This window comes from Lactuca virosa, chromosome 7 (genome assembly GCF_052849685.1).
Source record: "Lactuca virosa cultivar CGN04683 chromosome 7, Lactuca_virosa_CGN04683_v6, whole genome shotgun sequence".
Lineage (NCBI taxonomy): Eukaryota > Viridiplantae > Streptophyta > Magnoliopsida > Asterales > Asteraceae > Lactuca > Lactuca virosa.
Window position 1 is genome coordinate 58698570 of NC_136432.1, and position 26092 is coordinate 58724661.

Consider the following 26092-nt stretch of genomic DNA (forward strand, 5'->3'; position numbering starts at 1 on the left):
AGTTCCTCAACCAAGCTGCTTCTTTCGACGCTTCACTTGCTGCAATGTACTCTGATTCACAAGTAGAATCAGCCACCGTATTTTGCTTGGAACTCTTCCAAGTAACTGCTCCTCCATTCAGTAAAAATACCCAGCCCGACTGAGAACGGAAGTTATCTCTATCCGTCTGAAAGCTGGCATCACTGTAACCATCTACTCTCAAGGTATCACTGCCACCAAGCACAAGAACCCAGTCCTTTGTCCTTCGCAAATACTTGAGTATATTCTTAACTGCTATCCAATGAGCTCTACCTGGGTTTCCCTGATAGCGACTGACCATGCTCAAAGCAAATGCCACATCAGGGCGAGTACATGTCATAGCGTACATGATCGATCCGACAGCGGAAGCATAAGGTACACGACTCATGTCATCTATTTCAACATCTGTACTCGGGCATTGAGTCTTACTCAATTTGGTATTGCTCTGGATAGGTAGCTCTCCCTTCTTGGAATTTTCCATACTAAACCTCTTTAGTACCTTATCCAAGTATGTGCTCTGACTAAGTCCAATTAGTCTCTTCTTTCTATCTCTCAATATTCTAATCCCAAGAATATAGGCAGCTTCTCCAAGGTCTTTCATTGCAAAACACTTTCCAAGCCAAGACTTAACCTCTTTCAAGGTTGGAACGTCGTTACCAATGAGTAATATGTCATCGACATATAACACCAGAAAGGTTACTATACTCCCACTAGCCTTGATATACACACAAAACTCATCTTCACTTCTAGAGAAACCAAACTCTTTGACTTTCTCATGGAAGCAAAGATTCCAACTGCGAGATGCTTGTTTCAATCCATAAATGGATTTCTCAAGCTTACACACTCTATTGGGAAACTTTGCATCAACAAAACCCTCTGGCTGACTCATGTAAACATCTTCAGCCAACTTCCCATTAAGGAAAGCAGTTTTGACATCTATCTGCCAGATTTCATAATCATGAAAGGCAGCTATGGCGAGCAATATCCTAATAGATTTAATCTTAGCCACTGGCGAAAAAGTCTCATCATAGTCAACCCCTGGGGTTTGAGTAAAACCTTTTGCAACCAGTCGAGCCTTGAATGTATGCACATTCCCATCCATGTCTGTCTTCTTCTTGAAGATCCATTTGCACCCAACTGTCTTGCGACCTGGTGCACTATCAACCAAATTCCAAACTTGGTTGTCATACATGGACTTAATCTCGCTGTCCATTGCCTCTTTCCACTTAGAAGCCTCTGGGCCTGCCATTGCTTCCTTATAAGTGACTGGTTCATCTAAGTTTACCAGTGTTCTGTCACTTATGAATGTGTCACCATCTGAAGTAATATGAAAACCATACAACTCAGGTGGCACACTCACCCTAGTGGATCTTCTAAGAGGTAATGAGTTATCAATTGGTTCAACAGGAACTGTTTCCTCTGGTTGAGTGCTAGTGTCATCTAAGGTTCCTTCATTGGCTGACTCTTGAATTTCTTCAAGGTCAATAGTGCTCCCACTGTCCTCTTTGAATATGAGCTCTCTTTCAAGAAAGACTCCTCTTCGTGCTACAAAGACCACGTTCTCACTAGGCCTGTAGAACAAATATCCAAAAGACTGCTTTGGGTAACCAATGAAAGCACATTTCTCACTTCTAGCTGCTAGCTTGTCGTGAGTCTCTCGTCTTACGAAAGCTTCACAACCCCAGACTTTAATATGTGCTAACGAGGGAACTTTCCATGTCCACATTTCGTGAGGTGTTTTGGCAACCTTCTTTGTAGGGACAAGATTGAGGATGTGGGCGGCTGTCTCTAAGGCATACCCCCAGAAGTGAATAGGAAGCGAAGCCTGACTCATCATAGAACGAACCATGTCTAACAAGGTTCGATTGCGCCTCTCAGCTACACCATTTAACTGTGGTGTCCTAGGAGGAGTCAATTGTGAGACTATCCCACATTCTTTCAGATAGTCGTTAAACTCGATACTAAGATACTCCCCGCCTCTATCGGATCTAAGTATCTTTATCTTTCTGCCCAATTGATTTTCGACTTCATGCTTAAACTCTTTGAACTTTTCAAAAGTTTCTGACTTATGCTTGATCAAGTAGATATATCCATATCTGCTATAATCGTCAGTGAAGGTCACATAGAATCGATTAGCATCTCTTGTAGTTGATCTGAAGGGTCCACACACATCCGTGTGTATGAGATCCAACAGACCTTCACCTCTTTCACAAGACCCTGTGAATGGTGATTTTGTCATCTTTCCCAAAAGACAAGACTCACACATATCATCTGACTTTAGGTCAAATGATTCCAACACTCCATCCTTTTGGAGTTGGGCTATGCGTTTCTTGTTAATGTGTCCAAGACGACAATGCCACAAGCATGCCTTGTCTACACTATTAGACAAGTCAATATTAAGTACACTATTTCCTAGGCTATCAACACAAGTCACTGTTTCATACACACCATTACAAGGCAAAGCTTCAAACATAAAAACACCATTCTTATAAACAGAAATTGAACCATTCAAATCATTAAAAGAATATGTAAAACCTTGTCTGAACAATGCATGAAATGAAATAATGTTTCTCGTCATCTCAGACGAATAGCAACAATTTATTAAATCTAATCTAACATCATTACTAAGCAGAAGCTGATAAACTCCGATCTTGGTTACTGGTGAAGACTTTCTGTTTCCCATGATCAGGTTTATCCTTCCTCGCTCTATCTCCTCACTTTCCTTTAGACCCTGCAAATCAGAACAGATATGAAAACCACATCCTGTATCAAGGACCCATGAACGAGAAGATAATGAGTTATTAGCAGAAATAGTGTAAATACCTGCCGAAGATGGCTTCACTTTGCCATCCTTGATATCTTGCAGATACTGTGGGCAAGATCTCTTCCAATGCCCCTTTTGGTTGCAGTAAAAGCAAACTGCCTCTTTTGGATCAGAAACATGGGGAGTGGAACCATTGGGCTTAGCCTTTGGGCCATTACTAGATGACCCAGCTTGAGCCTTGCTCTTCCAGTTTTGCTTGAGAGGACCTTTCCTCTTTTTCCCCTTTCCCTGTCCAATAGCCAAAACAGGGGCACTAGCAGGTGTGGAGGGTATACTTTTACCTTTCATCCCTGCCTCAGCTGTCTGCAACAAGTTGTGCAATTGGGCCAAGGTCTGCTCAGTATTGTTCAAATGGTAAGTTAGAATAAACTGACCATAACATTCAGGAAGTGAGTTCAAGACCATGTCAATGGCCAATTCCTCATCAAAGTGAATATTGAGCTTGACCAAACGCTCTATGTAGCGTTGCATTCTTTGCACATGTGACACAACTGACTCCCCATCTTTCATCTTGCAAGCCATGAGTGACTTGACTACTTCGAACTTTTCTTGACGAGCTCGCTTATGGTACTTTTCCATAAGGTCCTTGTTCATCTCGAAAGGCCAGTAGTCCTCATAGTACCTCTGCAGTTCTGGGGACATAGTTGCCACCATGATGCATGCCACTTTGGTAGCATCATCGTAATGTTTCTTGTAGGCAGCAAGATCTTCAGGAGTAGCTTCATTCTCATCAAGCTCTTTGAGCTCCTTTTCAAGAACATATTCTTTGTTCTCGAAACGAAGAGCCATCTTGATGTTGCGCATCCAATCGTTATAGTTTGAGCCATCCATAACGACTTTGGAGCATATATTGAGCAAAGAGAAGTTTTGGTTGGAGGAGGACGAAGCAGAAGTGTTTCCAGGAGTAGACATCTGAAAAGAAAGAAAGTTTTAGTTAGATTTCAAGATACCTTAATAGAATAACCCAAAGATATAATATCAAGGTTAGGATCCAACTATGAAGATTCACAACTTAGAAATGGGATGCCGAGATCCAAGTGCAAATTTCATAAAGGTAGGTGAATGACGATTCACCAATTCCACCATTAGACGAAACAAACGAAGTGAAATTCCTAATTCTTTTGAGATACATTGAAACTATTCAATGACATGTTTTATTCTCAGATTATGCTCTTCTATTTGTGACTGGGATGCCGAGGATCACAAACAAGATGTGAATAACCATGCAAATGTGCTTGGTAACCTCATTGTCTTTATCATTAACTATTGATGTGCTGGTAAACCACACACGCTCCATCAAAATGACAATTATGAGATACCCATTGCTACTCTTTATTAGTGCCTTTTAGTGTGCTGGTTAACCACACACGCTCCACTAACGACCAATAAAGCATAATGTGCAATTTCATGGATTAGCATACTTTTCACATTTTTCCTAAAGTAACTAGAGTTGGGATTTTGAAAATAATGTTCTAGTACTTTCTTTAATATCATTATACTTTTAATGAGAAGTAGTTGTCCTATCAAATCCGTTCTGCTAACGACCCTCCACTAATCAAGGAAGCGGTGGGTGAGAGTGGACACCCATTCAACTACCATTTTATAGGCAGTTTCCTTATACCCCCCTTATAGATTAGCTTCGTGAATGAGGCATACTAGCGATTTGACTGACCATATTCTTATACATATAATATTAAACCTTTAATTATATATATAAGGTGTGTTTTAAAACTTTTTAAAACTTCAAGGGTTTATATAAATTTCGAAATTTAAGCTGTTAAATTCAAATTTAAATAAACCAATTCACTAGATTTAATATTTATCTATTAATTAACTATTAATCAAATTATTAAATCTTGTAAGGATTATCTAATTAAATTAATCAATTAATTTAATCCTAATCCTTATCCCTCTAATTTCGAAAAATAGGGTAAGGATAATTATCCAATTAATCTAATTAAGTAACAATTATCCAAAAAACAAGAAACCCTAGTTATCCTCTAGCATATTTCGAAATTTACAAGGGAGGAGGCTAGGGTTTTCAAAACCCTAACCCTAATTTCGATTAGGGTTCTTTGGAGGCTAGGGTTTTCGAAAAAACCCTTTGATCCAAAACCCTAGAAATCGAAAATTTGGCCTTTAGGGTTTAATAGCTATAAACCCTAATTTGCAATTCAACAATTGTAGCAATTCAATTTAAAACAACAATGGCTCTGATACCACTGAAGGGTTTTAGGTAAAACAAATAAACTAGAAAAACAATTCCTAAGTTCACATGCAACCTACTTTGGATCTATGTTTTAACTATTGAACATACAACTTTGAATTGCAATACAAGAACCCTAGAGGAGAGAGGCTATTATCGAAAATAGTAAACTAGGGTTTAGGGTTTACATACCTTTCAATTGTTATAGCAAACAATTGATATTCCCTTGATCTTGATCTTGATCTTCTTGGAAGCTTTAGCACCACAAGTGTAATGCCTCTAATGGAGTCACACCCAAACTAGCAAGAAGGAAAGTAGAAGAGAGAGAGGAGAGGGAGTATGCAAAATCTCGGCCTTAGGGTTTCTTCAAAAGAAAGAGTGACCAAAAACATGAACCAGGAGGCTCCTTATATAGCTGAGGGATCTAGGGTTTAAGGGAAACCCTAGTTATCCTTTGCTTAGGGCCTAAGCAAACCCAAGGGCCTTATCCAAGCCCCTATGGACGAAATTATTAGGGTTTCCCCTAAAGATTTCGTCCACCCTCTTCCAAGGGGGTTCTAGAGCCTTCCACTCAACTATTAGATAATTGCAAACTAGTCCCTGCACCTTATAATTAATTCTTTTAACCCCAAAATCAATTCTGATTAATTTCTGGCTAACAATTAATTAAACATAATGATTTCTAATTAATATATTAATCCATTAACATATTAATAAATCATTTATATATATATATATATATATATATATATATATATATATATTAATTTATTAATCTTATAAATTAATATCTCTCCTTTTATAATTTCCTTGTCCAGTTGCTAGGTTGAGGGCAACCCAAAAGGACTGTGCTGCTGTCAATTCAAGTACATACCAATTATAGTTATGGGCTTAGACACCTAATCCAACAGAATTATGGTTTAACTTATAGTGGATATCCTTCTGTTTTGGAAGGTTATTCAGATGCCAGCTGGATTAACAACTTAGAGGATCACTCCTCTATAAGTGGTTGGGTGTTTCTTCTTGGAGGAGGTGCCATTTCTTGGGCATCTAAGAAACAGACTTGTATTACTAACTCAACCATAGAGTCTGATTTTGTTGCATTGTATGCTGCTGGTAAAGAAGCTGAGTGGCTAAGGAATTTGATTTATGAAATTCCATTATGGCCCAAACCGATATCTACAATTTCTATCAGATGTGATAGTGCTGCAACATTGGCTAAGGCTTATAGTCAAGTGTACAATGGAAAGTCTAGACATTTAGGTGTTAGACATAGCATGATTCGTGAGCTCATCATGACTGGTGTGATATCTGTGGAGTTTGTAAGAACTCAGTTGAATTTAGCCGATCATCTAACCAAAGGGTTAGCAAGAGATCTTGTGCACAAGGCGGCTGTAGGGATGGGTTTAAAGTCCAATTAAAATCTTTTATATTGAGATACCCAATTCCCATCTAATGTAATATTAGATGTTGAATTCAATGTGGAAAGCTTGATATTTGAAGATTGGAACACATTATTATTATCATCCCAAAGTATGTGTTCAGTACTGCAAGTTAAGGAGGTTGAAATTTTATTTCTTAATAGTTCTTTGAAAAATTGCATTTGCAGGTGCAAGAACAAAAGAACTACCTATATAGGCATGAAGTTTAGCTGCTTCAAGAAGTTAGGACTTGGCTTTGATATGCTTATTGAAGGATGGGACACAAGCTAGTAAAATATAGTGTCAAGTTAGAACTTTGAGAATGTAAACGGTTGTGTATATTATCTTCATGTATTCACTTAGAATAGAAATGGTTCAATCCTTAGTGATACCCTAATATTCGAATATTTGGAATGAATAATATAGTAATGTGAAATTCAATCGTCACGATATTTCATTTATGCATAAGTTTTGTTGGTGTTATGTTTCATTTTAAGTTAATTAAGATTACACTTAAATGGGGGAGGTTTGTTGGTGATTTGTTATCATCAATGTTATTTAAGTGTAATGGGATTACTTTGTTGACTAAAAATGATATTGATAAATATTAAACAAGTAAGGAAGGTGTGGAGTACACACTTGTTTAAGTTTGATCAAGTATCAAAGTATACTGTCATTTAGGGGCGAAACCCCTGAACGAACAGGGGTCCGGGGGCAGCGCCCCTGGGAGCAGGGTCCAAGGGGCGGCAGCCCCTGGCTGGGTCCAAGGGGCAGAGCCCCTGGCTGGTTTTCTTAACATTAATTCTTATACAAAACCCGGATTTATAACAGTTTTGACTGTTGAGAAAAACTGTTATATGACAGTTTTTCAGACAAGGAAGGTTTATAACCAATTTTAGTCAGTTTTCTGGTACTCACGAAATTACACCATCTCATTCTCTTTCTTTCTCTCTGATTTTCTCTGAATCTTATCCAATTGAGGATTTGGGAGTACTCACGAAAAACTGTTATATGTGTTTTTCTAACAGCTAGTCCATGAGTTAGTAGGATGTTATTGTAGAATATTGCATAATTATAAACCCTGCCTAACTCTTTAAGTTCCCAAAATCAATTACCTCTGAAGATAACCAATTCTTTTTCTTCTTCTTTATATGGACCTAGTAACTCTGCTTTTTCAGACGAACACATGAACTCTCGGTTTTCTTATTAGAAAAACATGTGAACTCTCTGTTTTCTTATTAGATGAACACATGAACTCCCAGTTTTCTTATTAGATGAACACATGAACTCGGTTCTTGAACTTCTAGAAAAATCAAACATATGATGAGTGACTAAATGTGTACAAAGCAAAACATAATTGATTAAATGTGTATAAAAACAAAACATAAGTCATTAAATGTGTACAAAAGAAAAACATTGTTGGTCGAAAAACAGACATTAACCGGTCATAATGATATTTGTAAATAATTCAAACAAGTTTAATGTTCATATGTATACAAAAAAAAACATAAATAATTAAATATATACTAAATCAAAACTATATTATATTACTCTTATAAAAGATTATTCCTAAAAACAGTAATATACATATAATATACAAGTAAACAATAATAGAAGTAAAAAGAGTCTTTGAACATGGACCAAACACCTTTATACGGCAAAAACCATTATTAAAAGGTAATTTAAAAGAAAAAGAACGTGGACCAATTTAATTCGGGGAAACAACAAATATGTGTTTCTTAAAGGACTTTATCCGTAGAACGCATAAAGTCTAGGGTCAGTTTTTGTAATTCAGTCTTCTCCGTTAAAAAAGAGGGTTTTCAATAACCTAGAGAAACTTATCGTGAAGATAAAACCCATTCGGTAAAATTACTGCATAGTTGAAATGGAGTCGATCTCTACCGCAGAGCCGTGGTCGGCGATGAAAGAATCCCCAAATTGGCTACAAATGCCTGACGAAGTGATGGTGAATATATTTCAAAGATTGCATATATCAGAAATACTGAATAGCGCACGGAAAGTATGTACAACTTGGCTGAAAATTTGCAAGTATCCGGCGATGTGGAAAGTCATTAATATGGTCAAACGGCAAGGTAAAGATTGGGGCTGGGGAAAAGCACTGACTATGGAACTAGTCGATCTCAGCTGTGGGGAGTTGATTGATATCAGTATCGGCTCCTTCGGCTCCGACGAACTCCTTGATCACATTGTGAAACGGTAAGTTTCTCCCCTTTCCCATTGCTATTCAGTTTCATAGTCATACTGCATAAAATATAAATACGCCCCATCAATTATGAAAAAATAAATAAGTTTGTGGAATACAATTTTGAGGATAATTTATCATCTTACATAATTTGGCTTGAATTTGGACTTATGAACAGCTCAAGAAACCTGAAACGTCTTTGTCTTGTGAATTGCTTCCGTATCACGGGTGGTGAATTGAGTCTTGCAGTCGAGAGGTTACCAAAATTGGAGGAACTTCGCCTTTCTAAAACCTATATCAATGCAAAAGACCTTGAAGTTATTGGACGGATTTGCCCTCAGCTCAAGTCCTTCAAGATGTGCAAAGTACTGTTGAGTGAGAGCTTTGACAATCATGCCCTTGCCATCGCGGATAACATGCATGAGTTACGCCATTTGGATGTATCTGATACTAAGATGACAAATGACAGACTTGAGGCCATTGTTAATGGATGCCCTCACCTTGAGTCCCTAGATGTTCGGATGTGTTATAACCTTGATCTTGATGGGTCTTTAGGAAAGTTATGCAAGAAAAGGATCAAAGATTTTAAGCACAGCTCTACACAAAACCGCCCGTTTTATCATCAATTTTCTGATTCGGACGATGATCAAATGTATGATGACTTTTCAGAAAGTGACTTCTTTGAAGACTGAAGACTTGTATGCGTTTTACTTTACTTTTGCTTCCGACTTTGTGTTCGTATGTTGGTATCATTTTGTTTAATGTGGGTATGCTTTTGGTACCTTTAACACTAGCTAGTTTTCAAGACCTGAATTGATAAAATCTAGAATGATTTATAATTATATTTGCGATAATTTGTTTTCCAAAAAGGTTTACCTTCATCTACATTTTGTGAAAACCTATGGGCGCGTTTGGTTTGCAGATACCGGTAGTATTTGATTGAACTGGAATTCGACATTCCATTTCCTAGTGTGTTCGGTTGTCAAATGGACGAAATTTAATTTCGCTCAAATCATTTAGATTCTATATTTGATGGATTTAATCATTGTTAACATACCAATGTACTTCCGTTAGATGTATGTATATTTGTGACTTTTTGTGCGTGGAAATTACAGAAAGGTCATGCATATGCAAAATATATGTTATAAGAAATCATCTAAAATGATAGGACCTAATATATCGAGAGCATAGTTTGTGACTCCTTGGAAGTAATATTGGCAATAATCTAATTTTAGATGATAATGAACCATGTATGTGATGGGGATTCTGTGCTTCTCTTATGATGTATGTGCATAATGCTTTTGTCATAAATGAGTTTCTTGACCAAAGATGAAGGTACTGTGATTTCTCTTAATACTTTGTTCAACATTATAGACATTTATGATTTTATATATGAAGGACAATCCGGCATGTCTTAGTCTTACCAGACATTCTACAAACAATATGTTCAGTACTATAGTATTATTGTGGGTATGTATCTTGTGAAACATACGCTAGCTAAATGAAGAAAATCTATACAATATAAAATGATATCATTAACAGTTTGAGTTTAATAGAAGTTCCAACAATAAGCATGAAAATAGTGGACCTACTTGATCTTATATGCTTCACTATAACTGTATTTATATCAAATAGGTCCAATATTTTCAAAAAAATTGTTCGAGCTTCTTCTACTTTCATAAGCTCTAATGATTTTCCTGTTATGGATTTTGTTGGCTTAGATAGTGTTTTTGGTACACAAGACACCATGAACATATTGTTTGTGTAGTATTTGGTAATACCAAGACACGACATCTTGTTAAAATTACCATGTTGTCCATATAAAACCATAAGCGTCTATATGGTTGAGGAAGTAGGGCAAACAACATAAAAGCTCTTAAGTGTGGTAGAAATATGTAGATCTATCGTTTTGCATATTTTAGGCTCATTAAAGCGAGGTTTGCAACTTTTTTTTTTCACTTTTACCCTTTTGTGTATTTCTGGTTAATTAAAGCCCTTCCGTTTAACACAAATGTTTGGTTTTACCCATTTTCTTGGTCATTAAAGCCCTTAAGTTTGGTAGAAATGTTCATTTTTTTGGGTAGGTAAACTTGCAAAAAGGGTAAAATTGAAAAAAAGTTGTAAACCTCCAACTTTAATGAAACAAAGATATCCAAAAAGGTAAATCTGTACATTTTTGCCAAATTTAAGGGATTTTATGTCATTTCCCTGCGAAGTATCTAGAGAACTTTTTACGCTACCCCATCTTAAGGAACTTATTTATAAGTTAAAGCATTATGCACATACATCATAGGAGAGGCATAGAATCCCCATGACATACATGTCTTGCTATCATATGAAATTACAATATTATACTTGCCATTCTCCTCCCTAGTTAGAGAACTTTTTACACTACCCCATCTTAAGGAACTTATTTATAAGTTAAAGCATTATGCACATACATCATAGGAGAGGCATAGAATCCCCATGACATACATGTCTTGCTATCATCTGAAATTACAATATTAGACTTGCCATTCTCCTCCCTAGTTATTTTTTAATAAAATAAGTAAAATTTAGAATTAAATAAAACTTGGATTTAAAGAAATGTTTAGAAAAATGGAAAAGAAAATTAAGAACTACATGTATGTATATCTTTTTATGTTGGAGTTTACTTTTTATTTTTTTATAAAATATTAGGTGTAAAACCCGTGTATTACACAAGCTAATAAAAAAAATTAAATATCAAGGTGTAAACATTTTTTAAAGTAAAATTTTAAAATACATACAAACGAAATGATGAATAATGAAGTAATTCAAATTATACTAGTAATAAATAAACTATTAACACATTTTAAATAATTGTGTTGAATATCAAAGTGTAAACATTAAACATTTTTTAAAATAAAATTTCAAAATAAATATAAACAAAATGATGAATAAGTAGGTAATTAAATCTATACTAATAAAAAAAACTATTGACATATTTTTAATAAATGTTCAAAATCATAAATTTCCGGAGAGACTTCTTTGATGCTTGAATTGCTCTGGAGTAAAAAAAAACAATCATATAAAGTTGTCAAGTCCTTAACTTCATCATTAGTAAGCAAGTCAATCGTAATACAAATAATGTTTTGAATACTAATCTTTATACATATATATAAAATAGTAATTGTGATTGAAAAAATATAATTTAGTAACTAAGAAATAAATAATTAATGCATATATTAAATAATGAGAAATATCATAATGCCTAGAGACTTTAATCTGAGTTGTTGATTGTACTTGATTGTCTAGAATTGCACCTGACAAATACTCTTTTGTATTTTCCCAAACATAACACGTTATAGACAAACTATTAGACTTTAGCATGGTTGCAATTAAAGACCATAAATAATAACCAAAACCTGATTGACTTGCTTTCTCAATGACATCAATATATTCCCTATCATCTTCTAAAACTCCAACAGCATAACATGTCTCTCCAAAAGTAGCACATTCATGTACCACACCGTATACAAATTAAAATAATGTAGATAATTACAAACCTCATGTTCATTGTCGACCTTCAAACCAAGTTGATTGCTACATTTATAGATCTATTCTCATACTCACCATGCAAATAATTGTAGCCAATATCAAATTCAAACATTCAAAGCCATTTTCAAAGATGTAACATTTCCAATACCCCTACCGGGATATGATCAAACATGTAATGAACTAAAAAAATACAAATAATATACCTTTGTATCATCTTCAACGCCACCCCCTTTAGCTCCATATTCCTAACATTTTTTTTGTATAATTCTTGATCTGAAAATTTTGTTGAAAGTTGAGAATCGTGTGAGTTGTTGTGCTAAATAATCAAAACATTTTTTATATAAAGAGAAATATTAATGCAACAAAAGCTTCAACTTAATGTCATTAAGCACATGTTCATCAATTCAACATGTCATTCAAGCTTTGAAGAATAAGCATCATTAACCCCAGAATTAAATGGCCCTTGTGAAATTTTTTAACAAAAATGGTAAATGTTTTTGTGATGGATGTACAAATGGTCACTATTTAAACAAAATCAACAAGAATTAAAAACATAAAAATGGACCCTATTTAAAAAAATTAAAAAAAAAATGGTTATTGCTTAAAAAAATGCACAAATGGTCCACGTTAAAAATATTAACAAAAATGGTCCCTGCTTTTAAAAAATGCATAAATGGTCCCTGTTTAAATAAATTACCAGATCGCATAACCGTAGCCCTCGGATACAAATGAATATCCAACCTACTTATTAATATGTTGAGAAAAAAATTGAACACAAATCCATCATATTTTCATATTTGAACACAAACACATCATGAAACTTGATTCAAGCAAAGTAAATTTCATATTCAAGCATTTTCCACATGAAAAAATAATCAAATTTCGAATACAAAAACATATTTTAAAAAATTTTGGTCAAGAAGATCATATTTGAATGGATTTGTAGACATAAAAAATGTAGTTTCAAGAACAGATAAACATACACAATCATAAACACATTCTAATCAGATTGGAGCATATGTATACACACCAAACTCTTTTTGAACATAAACACACATATATGATAAGAATGTATTGAGCTCATTCTAAGTTGCTTTAATCACATTGAAGAGCAAGTATTAACAGTCTTGGAAAAACTAATTCAAAATCAAGGGAAAAGAAATCCATGGGATTACCTGACAAATTAAAGTTGTCTGCGTTATATGTATAATGCTCAAAATTTAGATGAGGGCTAACCTGGTTATGGCAATGGAAATGAGGGGCTTTCAGACCCTGATACATTTTCAGAATGCATTGGAAAAATATAACAACTCTCAAGAACCATAGAATCATCTCGCTTGCATCTGAATATATTGAAGTTCAAAGCCCCTACTTGTCTCTTAGTTTGGAAGAGTTCAACTCAAGTCATATTTCCAGTTATACATATATGACTAAGAAAAATATATTATATTTAGGACCTAAAGGCATGTGGACAGATATTACAAAGGAGACAAACTCAAAGTTCAAATGATTTCCACTTTTCCAACACTTAAAACATAAATATTGAAAATCGACATAAATGAAATAATACCTTTCATATGCTCTGTTGCAATTCCAATCATTAGAAATCTAATTGTTCTTGCTTCCTGAACAATTTACAAAAATGAAGCGATTGCAGCAATATAAAACATATATACCCTTGTTATAATGGGATTGATTGAGATAACAAATAAATTTAAATTTTGGTTAGGATTTTGATTTATTACATATGATATTGTTTTTAAAGCAAACATAATATTCTTCATTATGGCATATTTTGTCGAGCATATAGTGTGCAAGTCAAAATAATCTAGTTTGTAAAGTATCCACCTTGCATTTTTGTTCTATTAAAACGTTAAAAAAAACACAAGTTTACAACCGTTGAGACATAAGATCATAAACTGAGTATATAGATGTTGTAACAATAAAAGAATTAATAAGTACCTGATTGATGCAGAAGCATTTTGATTGGAGGACATGTCAACCGGAGAATGTTGAATTACTGATGGATTTGAGAAATAGAATGTACCCCAAATTGTTGCTCCCAATAGTCTAGTCATATCGATCAATGGGATGAAAATTTTGACCTACAAAAACTGCAATCGTTTCCTAGAAGGCAGTGAAGAAAATAGAAATCCATATAAGGAACATTGAATTATTTTGGAAAGGATATATGAGTAATCCTGCAACTTAATCAAATGGATGCGAGATATCAGTGATTTTGGCCATAAATGAAGGAGATTAGAAACGTTGAAAGGAAAGAAATGCATTTGGAGCCGTTATTCTCATACTAGTTTATAACCTGTGGAAACCACGGTTACAAAATTAATTAAACTTTAATAGTAAAAACTTAAAATTATTAATCACTTATTTTAAATAAATTATTAATTAAGAGATTTTTTTAGTTATATAAAATTATAATCATTGATTTAAATAAATATGTAAAATTATATCATTTTATAATTTGTATTAATTTTATTTTAATGTTTATTCTAATGTTATTAATTTAATGTAATTAGAGTGAGAAATTTGAAATTTGAAATTTGAAATGGAGAATCAATAGGTTGACAAGTGGCATACATTAATTAAGAGACATAATAGGGTGACAAATGGAAAAAGAAAAATAAAATATGCATTAATTATGAGGCCTAATATGATGACACATGTCAAAAGGAGAATAAAACTATTCTTTTACTAGACGAATCCCCGCGCGTTGCGCAATAATATATTTATATAGTTTTTTTAATGGCAAACACACACATCGACACAATTATTTAATCATTCTCCCAATTCTATAAATTGTGATTTAATATTTATAAATGAAAAAACAATGTTAATAAATGTATATAAAACATATATTGATTTCTATATATAACGAATAACTTATAGTATAAAAAATAAATATTTGATGATTTTATTGATCATTTTAAGGTTTGTAAATTGTATACAAATTGTATGTTAATTTATGTATTTAATGAATAACAAATATATGAAAAACATAAATACTACAACTTTTAATAACATAAAAACACTACAATGTTTACTATAACATTTGTAACAAAAAAATCTTATTAAATACTGATAAATCATACAAAAAAATATATAGAAGACACACACACACACACACACACACACACACACATATATATATATATATATATATATATATATATATATATATATATATATATATATATATATATATATATATATAGACAGACACACACACACACATAGAGACACATACATACACACACGCTATTAAAATAATCATATCGCTATTATTAACTTTGAACTAATTATATTTATACGAAGTTGATATACAAACTCATTATAACATGTTTGATGCCTTTAAGGCTTACAACAAAAAATTATTAATAACATTAAACGAATTATGAAAGAATACTTATTGTTCCAAGAAAAATCTGCATAGTAATAACCATGATGCGACAAAACACTCTTTTTTTTCAACTCTTCATATTTTAATTAAAAATATCTTAAAACACGTGATTGTTTGTGAGAAAACTTATTTATAAATTACTAATAGATATATAATGTATATAAATAAGAGGAAAATAAAAAGTCACTACCAATTACTAACCATAAGTTACAAAAACTTTTGACATGTAGTGATTAATAACTGTATATTTGAAATCATAAATATACACAAATTAAAAAACTCTTTTGTTGTTGTGAAAATTTCAAAAGAATTTGATTTAAGTAAATTTCCCACGTTGAGCAGAATAGATTTATATATATATATATATATATATATATACACACACACACATAGAGAGAGAGAGAGAGACATACATACACGCTATTAAAATACTCATATCGCTATTATTAATTTTGAAATAATTATATTTATACGAAGTTGATATAAAAACTCATTATGACATGTTTGCTGCCTTTTAAGACATACAATAAAAAATTATTAATAACATTAAACTAATTATGAAAGAAACTTTGTTAAACTTGTAAACTTCTCATTTTAGGCCACTTCATATAAGATTTGTACAACTTGCTATAACAATGGACTTGAAATTAAACTTTTATGATACAAATTATGGAGCATATCAATATACTTAACATGTATTGCTTTAATCAATTACAATATGTGGTTCAAACAACCTTTTATACATGTACAAATCCAAATATAAAAGAAAACAAAAATCTAAGAAAAAACAAAGCATATTGAAATATTCATAAAAAAACGAAGAGATAAAAACAAATAAGCCAATGATGATGTTCTCACATGTAACTTCGAAAATTGCAAACCACAACTCAAATTGCACATCACTACTGGAAAAAAAATATAACACGATCAAACTATGAGTAAAAAATGACACATTCATCCACAACCTTGACTTGTAGAGCTCTCTTAGGGACTCCATCAATGCTAATACGTTCTAAAAGAATTTTACCTAATGAATTTTTTTCTTTTCATTTTGTTATGACATCCTTCTTACTTGTAAGAGTTTATATAGCATGTTTGATGTTTAATGCTAAATCAATAACTTAGAAGACATTTGAACAGTCATTTGAGAAAATGAAAAGACAAAGGAGTTTCAAATCAATGTGGTGCTTAGAAATGTAGTCATTTGAGAATATGAAAGGACAATGGAGTTTCAAATCAATGTGGTGCTTAGAAAAATGCTTCTATTATAAGATATATAGATTAGAATAGAAAGATTTAATATAAATAAACACATTATATATATATACAGTAACATAATAATATAATAACATAATATCAATAATATATATGTGGAATTTGTATTTATGAAAATTGGAAAAACCACAAAATGACAAGTGTAATTAATTTAATTCAAAAATACCACAAATTGATATTTGTCAAATTGAAAGAGAGCATACCATGTGGCAAAAAGTTCTTTATTTATTAAGGATGATATATAAATAATCAAAATCTTGTTATATCCATATTTAAAAATCTAGTGCTTATTCTATCTGAATTTTGTTATATTGAATCCAACAATTTTCTATTGAATCTGCATAAACCCTAATCCAAATATTGAAAAAAAAAACCAGTGAATTCGCATAAAACCCTGAATCCGCATAAACCCCTGAATCTGCATAAACCCCTGACTCCGCATAAACCCCGATCAATTTGGAATGCTTCTTGGACCTCATGGACTAGGAAAGTTGTGATCTTTTGCCTTCCCTTCTAGCCATGCAAGTTATACCGGTCCTTTTGGTCTTTTTTGTGTATGAAAGTTTAGATCTTGGAAGATTGTAGCATTATTATGGATAAATTTGGAAACTTTAACCATCTAGACATCTTGATGACTCAGATCTGAAAGTTCTAGACTTAGGACTTAATGGATTAAGTTAAGAATGATGCATGTTTTGTCCCTTTGAGACTTAAAGTCTTCATCTTGGTAGTTTCGACCTTCTTAATGTATAAAGTTAGAAACTTTATCCATTAAGACTTTGATAAAGATCAGATCTGAGCTTTGGAGCTCTTGGAATCGAAAGAAAATGGATTAAACGCGTCTGAGCTGTTCAGACCAGTCCCCACGGCGTGGCCTTAGGCTGACATGGTGTGGCGATTGGGGAACCATCGATTGTTTTAGCTTTTTCTGCCTACGACATGACCAAGGAAGGCCACGACGTGGAGGGTTGCTGTTCTCAATTTTTGACCTTAGCCTTGACCGTTGACTTTTTGATCGGTTTGACTTTTGGTCAAACTTGGGTAGAATTGATTATTTGACTAAGTGTTGGTCTCATTTTGGTTTTAGGAAACTTGGGTTGGCTGTTCTGATGCTGAGGTAGCTGTTGCGCTTCTGTTGAGTAGTTCGGGTAAGTGTCTTCACTATACTTGTGGGTAGAAGACACCAATGCCGACCCACTGGATTGTGTTATGTAGGATGCTAGTTGGATTTGTGACTCTTCATGTACGTTTGGGTTGAAATATACCCCTAGGCTGGACCCATTGATATGTATTGGGTTGAAATATACCCCAAGGATGGACCCGTTGATATGTATTGGGTCAAAATATACTCCAAGGTTGGGCCCTAGGGTTGGTCCCATTCATATGTATTGGTCTAAAAGATACCCCAGGGTTGGGCCCATTATTGTATGTTTGAGTTGAAATATACCACAGGGCTGGGGCTATTGATATAGGGATGTTAACGAGACCAAACGGGAGAGAAAATAGTTGCTCCCGCCCCTGCCCCCAAAATCAGTAGTTGCCCCCGCCCCCAAAATCCCACGTTTACATAGCCCCCGATCCCGCCCCCGTTCCCCGATTTTTTTAGGCTTAAAATTGATTTTTTTTGCTTAAAAAAACTATTTTACATAAGTTTAAAAGCTTAAAATCTAATTTTTTAGCAACTAAAACATTACAAATCCAAACATTACAAAACGAAAAATCCAACAAACTTACAAATATAAATACGACATGTCCAAAAATATATGATCAATTCACTACATCATCAATATCCATCATTTGCCTTCGACAACAGTGAAGCCATATTTGTGAAGTGAGGATTAAAGAAGGAAACCCTAGAATTAGATAACCTATTTTCTCTCTCTCTCTCTCTCTCTCTCTCTCTCTATATATATATATATATATATATATATATATATATATATATATATATATATATATATATATATATATATATATTTATCTTATTATATAAACGAGGCCCTGCGGGAGTACGGGACGGAAATACCTACTCCTCCTGAACCTCATCCCGAAGGTAAACGGGGTTTAATCTCGCCTCGCCCCAACTCCTACTCCCGATTTTTTTAGAAAAATTAGTCTCGTATGGTATTGAGATCCGAAAGAAATGAGGTCCCACAGGGTTTTTTTGACATCCCTACATTGATATGTATTGGGTTGAGAGATACCCTAGGGCTAGACCCATTATTCTATGTTTGGGTTGAAATACACCCTAGGGCTGGGCCCATGATTATATGTTGGGTTGGATTATACCCCAGGGTTGGGCCCACTAATTTTTATGCCATGTGGTATTTTGGATAACTCACTAAGCTTTGTGCTTACTGTTTATGTTTAAAATGTTTTCAAGTACTTCTGGTTTCAAAAGGAAGGGCATGACTTGATCGCACTGCATCCCCTTAAAATTTATTCTGCAATGATTGTTTATGATTCAACTTTGATGTTTTAGAATACTTTTACTGTAATCATCTTTTGGCATAATTAATGAATGGTTTTGACTTATTCAGAATGAAAATTTTACTCGGTATTTTTGCGGCGTTAAACAGAGGACATAAATCAAGTTTTTATTATTTGATGACTAATAAGAAAATGATTTAGTTTGATTTGGAAAAGATAGTGTGGCCCATGTTAATCATAGAAATAAGAGATCCGTGACATCCACATTTTCACGGCCAATTTAAAAATTTTATTTATGTTTTGTAATGCCCAGTAATTCTAAGGTATTTATTTATTTAATTTTTTTTCTCATTTAATTTTGATTTTGGGCTTTGAAGATCTTGGACTTAATCTTTTGGGCTTGTTCTGTGCCATACGCAGGGCGTACACGAGTAAGTGAGTCGCGGATGCCATGCACGTACGTGCAGCGTACAAGTTGGTACGCACGACGTACGTGTCCAGACCCAAAACCCTAATATTTAGGGTTTGGGCACTATTTAAAGAACATTATGGCCCAAGGATCTTTTCTATCAGCCTCCTTTTTCTCTCTAATTAGCCTCCACGAAACCCTAACTCCATTGTTGAGTGTTCTTGAGCTTTGAAGGTCATTTTGGGTGTAATTTGGTGCTTTTGAAGGAAGGAGATCATCTTGAAGCTTCATTGGAAGAGTGAGAGCTTGTAGATCAGGAACATCATCATCATCATTTGGCACTCTTTGGAGGTATAAAGTTCTGAACTTGATGTGTCATAGCTTAGATATAGTTTTAGCTTGATTTTGGTTAACTTTTGGTCCCATGAGTGAGTTTTGGTGGCTCGATGCAATACTAGATGTTATGAGTCGCCCCTCTTGACATTTTTGAGGTTTCTAAGTCTTAAAGCTAGCATCTTTTGGGTTGGAACTCACCCATGCATGAGTTTGAGTTCATTTAATGGAAGTAGAATGTTATATTTTGAGTTTGGGGTCATTTGGGGCATGCCAAGTCACCAAGTCAGCGACTTTATGGTTCTAGACATTGATTATGACTCAGATATGTGGTTTGGGCCCTTGGACTTAACCAATAAGAGCTTAATGGAAATGTTGACTTAATGGATGAGTACGCTGAGCGCACAAGCCCGTATGCGCAGCGTACAAACCAAGCAGCGACTACGTATAACGTGCAACTGAGTACGCCCCGCGTACTCAATCAGAGGAATTTTACGAGTTGGGCCATGAAGAATTATTTGGTTTTGGGCCTTTTAGATTTTGGATTTGGGCCTTAGTTTTGGGTTAAACTAGATTAGGGGTAAAATGGGCATTCTAACCCAAATATAGATTATTGGATATAGTTTAGAACCCAAGTGTTAATTGGGTGATATTTTGTATTGATAGCTCGGGGAGTCCTCAGGACAGCAACTTGGGATCTTTAGTGAGGTTCAACATTCGAGGTGAGTTTTCCTCACTATGTATAGCGGGTCGAAGACACCAATGTCGACCCAGGATTTGATATGTTAGAATACTCATTGTCTATGTCACACTAGTATGTGTATATGTTCGTGTGCTTACTGGGTGGGGCCCGATGATTATCCTATATGCTATTAGTGGTTATGTGTTATGATTTGTATGCGGGCAGGGCCCGTTATGCGAGTTAGGGCGGGGCCCATTATACCCATTGGGCGGGGCCCGTTATGCGAGTTAGGATGGGGCCCGTTATACTCTTTGGGCAGGGCTGTTATGTGTTTATGTATGGTATGTGGGAACTCACTAAGCTTTGTGCTTACAGTTTTCAGTTTAAGTTTCAGGTACTTCTGGTTCCAAGGGGAAGAGCTCGGGTTGACTGCATCGCATACACCATATGGATTCCGCACTTGAGATTTCACTTTGATTTTTATGATATTTGATACACTTATTTTATTCGGGATGTATGGAAATGGTTGGAATACTGTTTGTACTTAAATTAAAAATGAAAATTTTGGATCACGTTTTTGGGACGTTACGTGCTTACTCAAAACCAGAGTTTATTTATCAAAGCGGATTTTGGTCCCATAAAAGTATTTTCGAAGGAATGTTTTTCATGAATTTAGAAAATCTTGGGATGTCATAATTGATACAAAACATAAGCATAAACAGGCCTTACAGTATCTTATAATAACAGTCTACATCTCCTTGAATCTCTCATCATACATGTAACTTTGTATCCCTACCTGTGATACAAAGAAGCTGAGTGGGTCAGGTTGGAAAATGTAGTGAGTACATACGATTTTCAACCCACAATAATATAGTTAATATGTTTAATTATTAATAAATTAACCCAATTACCCATCCCCACTTTCTTAGCTATTCTTCCCTGAGGATCTTTCCTATGGGTTATCTTTGTTATCGTTGCTGGCAGTATTGTTACAGGGATTTCTCCGCAATACATGTCAGTGGGTTTTCCTCTAGTATTTATTCCTAAGGGTCTGTCCTAAGGATCATCTTAATCATTGTTACTGACAGTACTATTATAGGGTTTTCTCCGCAGTACATGTCAGTAGGGTAGAGTACATCAAATGGGCACGAAGTCTATCACCTATAGGTTATAAACTCGTATGTGTTCCACGAGACGGTCATGAATAGTCTGGTGGTTGTCACATGTACCATGCTAAGTGATTACATTTTTGGCACACTAGTACCATTTCTACATCGTTGTCACACTAGTACCATTTCTACATCGTTGTCACACTAGTACCATTTCTACATCTTTGGCATGCTAGTACCATTGCTACATCGTTGTCACACTAGTACCATTTCTACATCGTTGGCACGCTAGTACAATTTCTACATCGTTGGCACACTAGTACCATTTCTAAAGTCATGGCATCCTATCTTTGCCTACCTCTTTCCTCATACTATGGCATCTTATCTTTCATTGTACTATAACATCTTTCACTACCCTTCGTTACCCGATGTATTATATTTATAGAATACATATATGGTATATATCATATAAGATCTATATTTATGATATTTTATCTAACACGTAGCATCTTTGCACATAACCACATATAGTATTCAATTATATAAATACATCATTATCTATGTGTTATATGAAAGTGAATATGCACTCACCTGACTCAGGTGAATGACTAGCGATTTTTGGTAGAGATTTGCCTTTGTGTTTATCTTTTCTCTGATGTGACCTAATATAATCATTACTTAGTCTTAGTCTAATTTGTTCCTGACGATAATGGTAGTGTAGATTCCTCACTAATCCTAATGAATACTGAGAGTTCTATCAAATAAGGATTAGTCAGCTAGGACAGTTGGGAGGCAGGACCATTTTGGCATATAGAATTTCTGATATCCAACAACCTAGCCAACGTGACCATTCTAGACACCTCCCTTAAGTAGATCAATAAGTATTTTGACTCGGAATTACTGATAAATCTTATTTATAGGTTCATAATAACGACTCATGACTATAAAGATAAGTTAAATTGAAAGAAATAGAGTGTAGATTAACTTACAGAGGTTCCTCCTAACCATAGTCAGGAAATCGCACTCGTAGGGCTCCTACTTTATGGCTACTACTTAGTTGAATACCTTAGGGGTTGGAAGGCTTCATCGAAACACATAAACTCAAGAAAAATGGCCTAAAAGTGAAGAATACTCGAGAAAGAATGTGTGTACGGGAGTGGGGGTGAAACCATATACGAATCCGGCTATTTATTAGCAAGAAAAACATCGCGCACCGCGCACTAGGGTAGTGCTGGCTCCTTTGGGCTTCTGCCACGTGTCGCCATCTCGTTCGTCTGCGTACGCCTCTTTTAGACGGTGCCATATTTCACCTTCCTCTGGTGTCACATGTCAAAATCTCCTTGGTCCATGTTGTCATGTCTTGGAAGAAAGGGGATGCCCCGAAATGGCCACGTGGCGGTCCCTTGTGGTGACACGTCACCGTGGGCGTCGTGCACTTCGTGCGCGCAATTTTCTTGATTTTCAAAACATCGTAACTTCTTTATACGAGGTTCACTTTTGACGTTCTATATATCCCCGGAAAGCTCTCAATGAGATGTATAACTTTTATTTAGACCACAACAGCTAATTCTCAATCTATCAAAATTTTATATTTTTGATAGGCTTAGGCTGTTAAAAATCACTGTTGAAAGCATAACTCCTACATACGGACTTCGTTCTCGATGATCTTTATATTGACGGACTCCTATTAATGAGATCTTCAACTCTCGTTTAGATTGTTTAGGCTAATAGTCAACCAATTAGAATTTCGATTTCCGTGCCCACACTTTTGCTCTAATTTAATTGCGAAACTTCGAAGAAACACAACTTCTTCGTACGAGGTCGGATTTCAGCGTTCTATATATGTATGGAATCCTTGTCACGTATACTACAACTTGTTTAAGGTTATTTATCCTAAATAATCTTCTATCAAAAAGTCATTTTTAACGCTTATTGTCTTTAAATTGACTAGCCCGAATCTGCGGTTGTTACAAGATCCATCACTAATTAATTCCGAAGATGAGGTGCATTTATCACTAAAACATTTGAATATACAAACATTAGCAGTGAGAGAGGTGGATCCTAAGTCTATACAGTAAAACCTCTATAAATTAATAATGTTGGGACTGAGATATTTTATTAATTTAGCAAGATATTATTATATCGATAAATTAATAAATTATTAATTTAAAGAGTTGGCTTATATTCGTGAGTAACTCTCAAATTAATGCATCAACCTTCAAAATTTCACTGTCCGTTCACTTTACCTATTTGAATAAAACAGAAACAAGGACCTTCAGAATTTCCGTGTACATTCAATCATTAATGAACTTGTCAAGTTCAATGTACACATATCTAGATTGATCACTATAAAATGTCTAATGATAAATTTTGAAATCACATCAACTATGGATTCTAAACTAAAAGGTGTTAAAAAATCAACGATGACCAATCAACAACGAAAACTATTATGCGAGTATCAGAAAGATCACCAAGGATGCACTCAACAAGATTTGGTGAAGTGGGTTGACAAAATTTTCTATTTGAAAGTTAGTCAAGGAACAACATGAAACACTCATAAGAGATCACCGGAGTTCCTATCGGCTAACTTTGACAAAGATGGATCTTCCAAGTATCATAAAGTAGCCAAGTATCCGTACATGGAGAAAGTTGTTTATGAATGGTTTCTCCAACATCAAGAGCATGTGAATATAACATGAGAGTTAATCATAGAGAAGGAGGTTGAGACGTTGAAGCTTTTGTATCCACAAGATTCTTCTGAGCATAATCTTTCACAGGGTTGGCTTGAGAAGTTCAAGCTAAGGCATGGTATCAAATCGTATTGCCGATTCGGAGAAAGTGACTCAGTTGACACACATGACATGGAGAATAAATTGGAGTCCATAAGTGAAAAAATTAATCAATTTCCAAGGAAAGATGTTTTTAATATGGATGAAACTGGTTTGTTTTACAGGTTACAAGCTGACCATTCACTTGGAACAAAAAAACTTGAAGGTAGAAAACAGGACAAGGAAAGACTTAAAATTATTATTTGTTGCAATGCGGATAACTCGGAAAAAATACCTCTATGGATCATTGGTACATGCAAAGCCACGTTGCTTTAAAAATGTCAACATGAATAGCCTAGATTGTGAATAATGTGCCAACAAAAGAGCATGGATGACTAGGTTGTTTTTCGAAGAATATGTTCGTTGGCTAGATGATCAAATGCACGGTCGATAATTGTCCAACCCATTCAAAAAATATTCAAGGGTTGTAAAACATCGAGTTGTTTTTTCTACCGCCAAACATGGCTTCAAAAATTCAACCATGTGATGTTGGGATAATTAGAGCTTTAAAATATACTACCGTAAAAGGTTTTATCGTAAAGATTTTGGAAGGTTATGAGTTGGATATTTCTTCCCAAGAAAAGATTAATATTTTAGATGCCATCAACTTGGTCGTCTCGGCTTGGAGAAATGTGAAACAAGAATCCATAGCAAATTGCTTTCGACACTGTAAAATTTGTTCGGCTAATCCAACTGGCTCAAATGATTTAAATGATGTAAATTGTGGAGAAGATATTCGTGAGCTTGAGAACTTGATTACGGGAATGCATTATCGACAGAAAATGGATGTGAATGAGTTGTTGGATTATCTAGGTGAAAATAATGAATGTTACGAGGTTCAAAGAGTTGAAGAAATTATCGCGTATACCGTTCAAAATTCGGTTGATGATGAAGTTGATGATGATTCAATACCTTTGGAACCGGTCACTCGGAAAGAAGCATTGCAAGCGGCAAAAACTCTTCACAACTTTTTGTTGCAATACAAGAATATAATGCCTCAACTCTTGAGTGCAATTTGGAGATTTAAAGATAAACTCAATATAGATTTGAAGTTTAAAAAAACAAGTGACTATAGATTCATTTTTTACTAGAAAATTCTAGAATTTTTAAATATTTTAGTAATTATTATTTTATAGTTTCGTTGGGACCAATATATTTACATTAAGATTTTAAAAAAATTATTATTTTATTATTTTATCGATTGGGATCCAATTTTATACCGGTCCAAGTTGGAATTGGACAAATTATTAATTTTATCGAGGTTATTAATTTATCGAGTATTAAATTATAGAGGGTTCAATTGTATTCCTGAGATTATTCAACGACATAGTGTTATACATATAAAGGCGAACCATGGTAAAGTCTTGAGTCGAGGAATGTTGATTTCTGGACTACTATGAGGGAGTGTATAACTGCA

General features: G+C 34.4%; 1 protein-coding gene and 1 pseudogene across 1 annotated transcript; both read left to right on the forward strand.

The window, feature by feature from the left end:
• The first annotated feature begins 8293 nt into the window (after positions 1-8293).
• LOC145125187 (putative F-box/LRR-repeat protein 23) lies at positions 8294-9541 on the forward strand. Its single transcript, XM_079060679.1, has 2 exons — positions 8294-8686; positions 8851-9541. Exons 1-2 carry the CDS (start codon positions 8355-8357, stop codon positions 9362-9364), a joined length of 846 nt encoding a protein of 281 aa, XP_078916805.1. The 5' UTR covers positions 8294-8354; the 3' UTR covers positions 9365-9541.
• A 14666-nt stretch (positions 9542-24207) lies between these two features.
• Positions 24208-25776, forward strand: LOC145126683 (ARS-binding protein 1-like; annotated as a pseudogene).
• Positions 25777-26092: the final 316 nt, after the last annotated feature.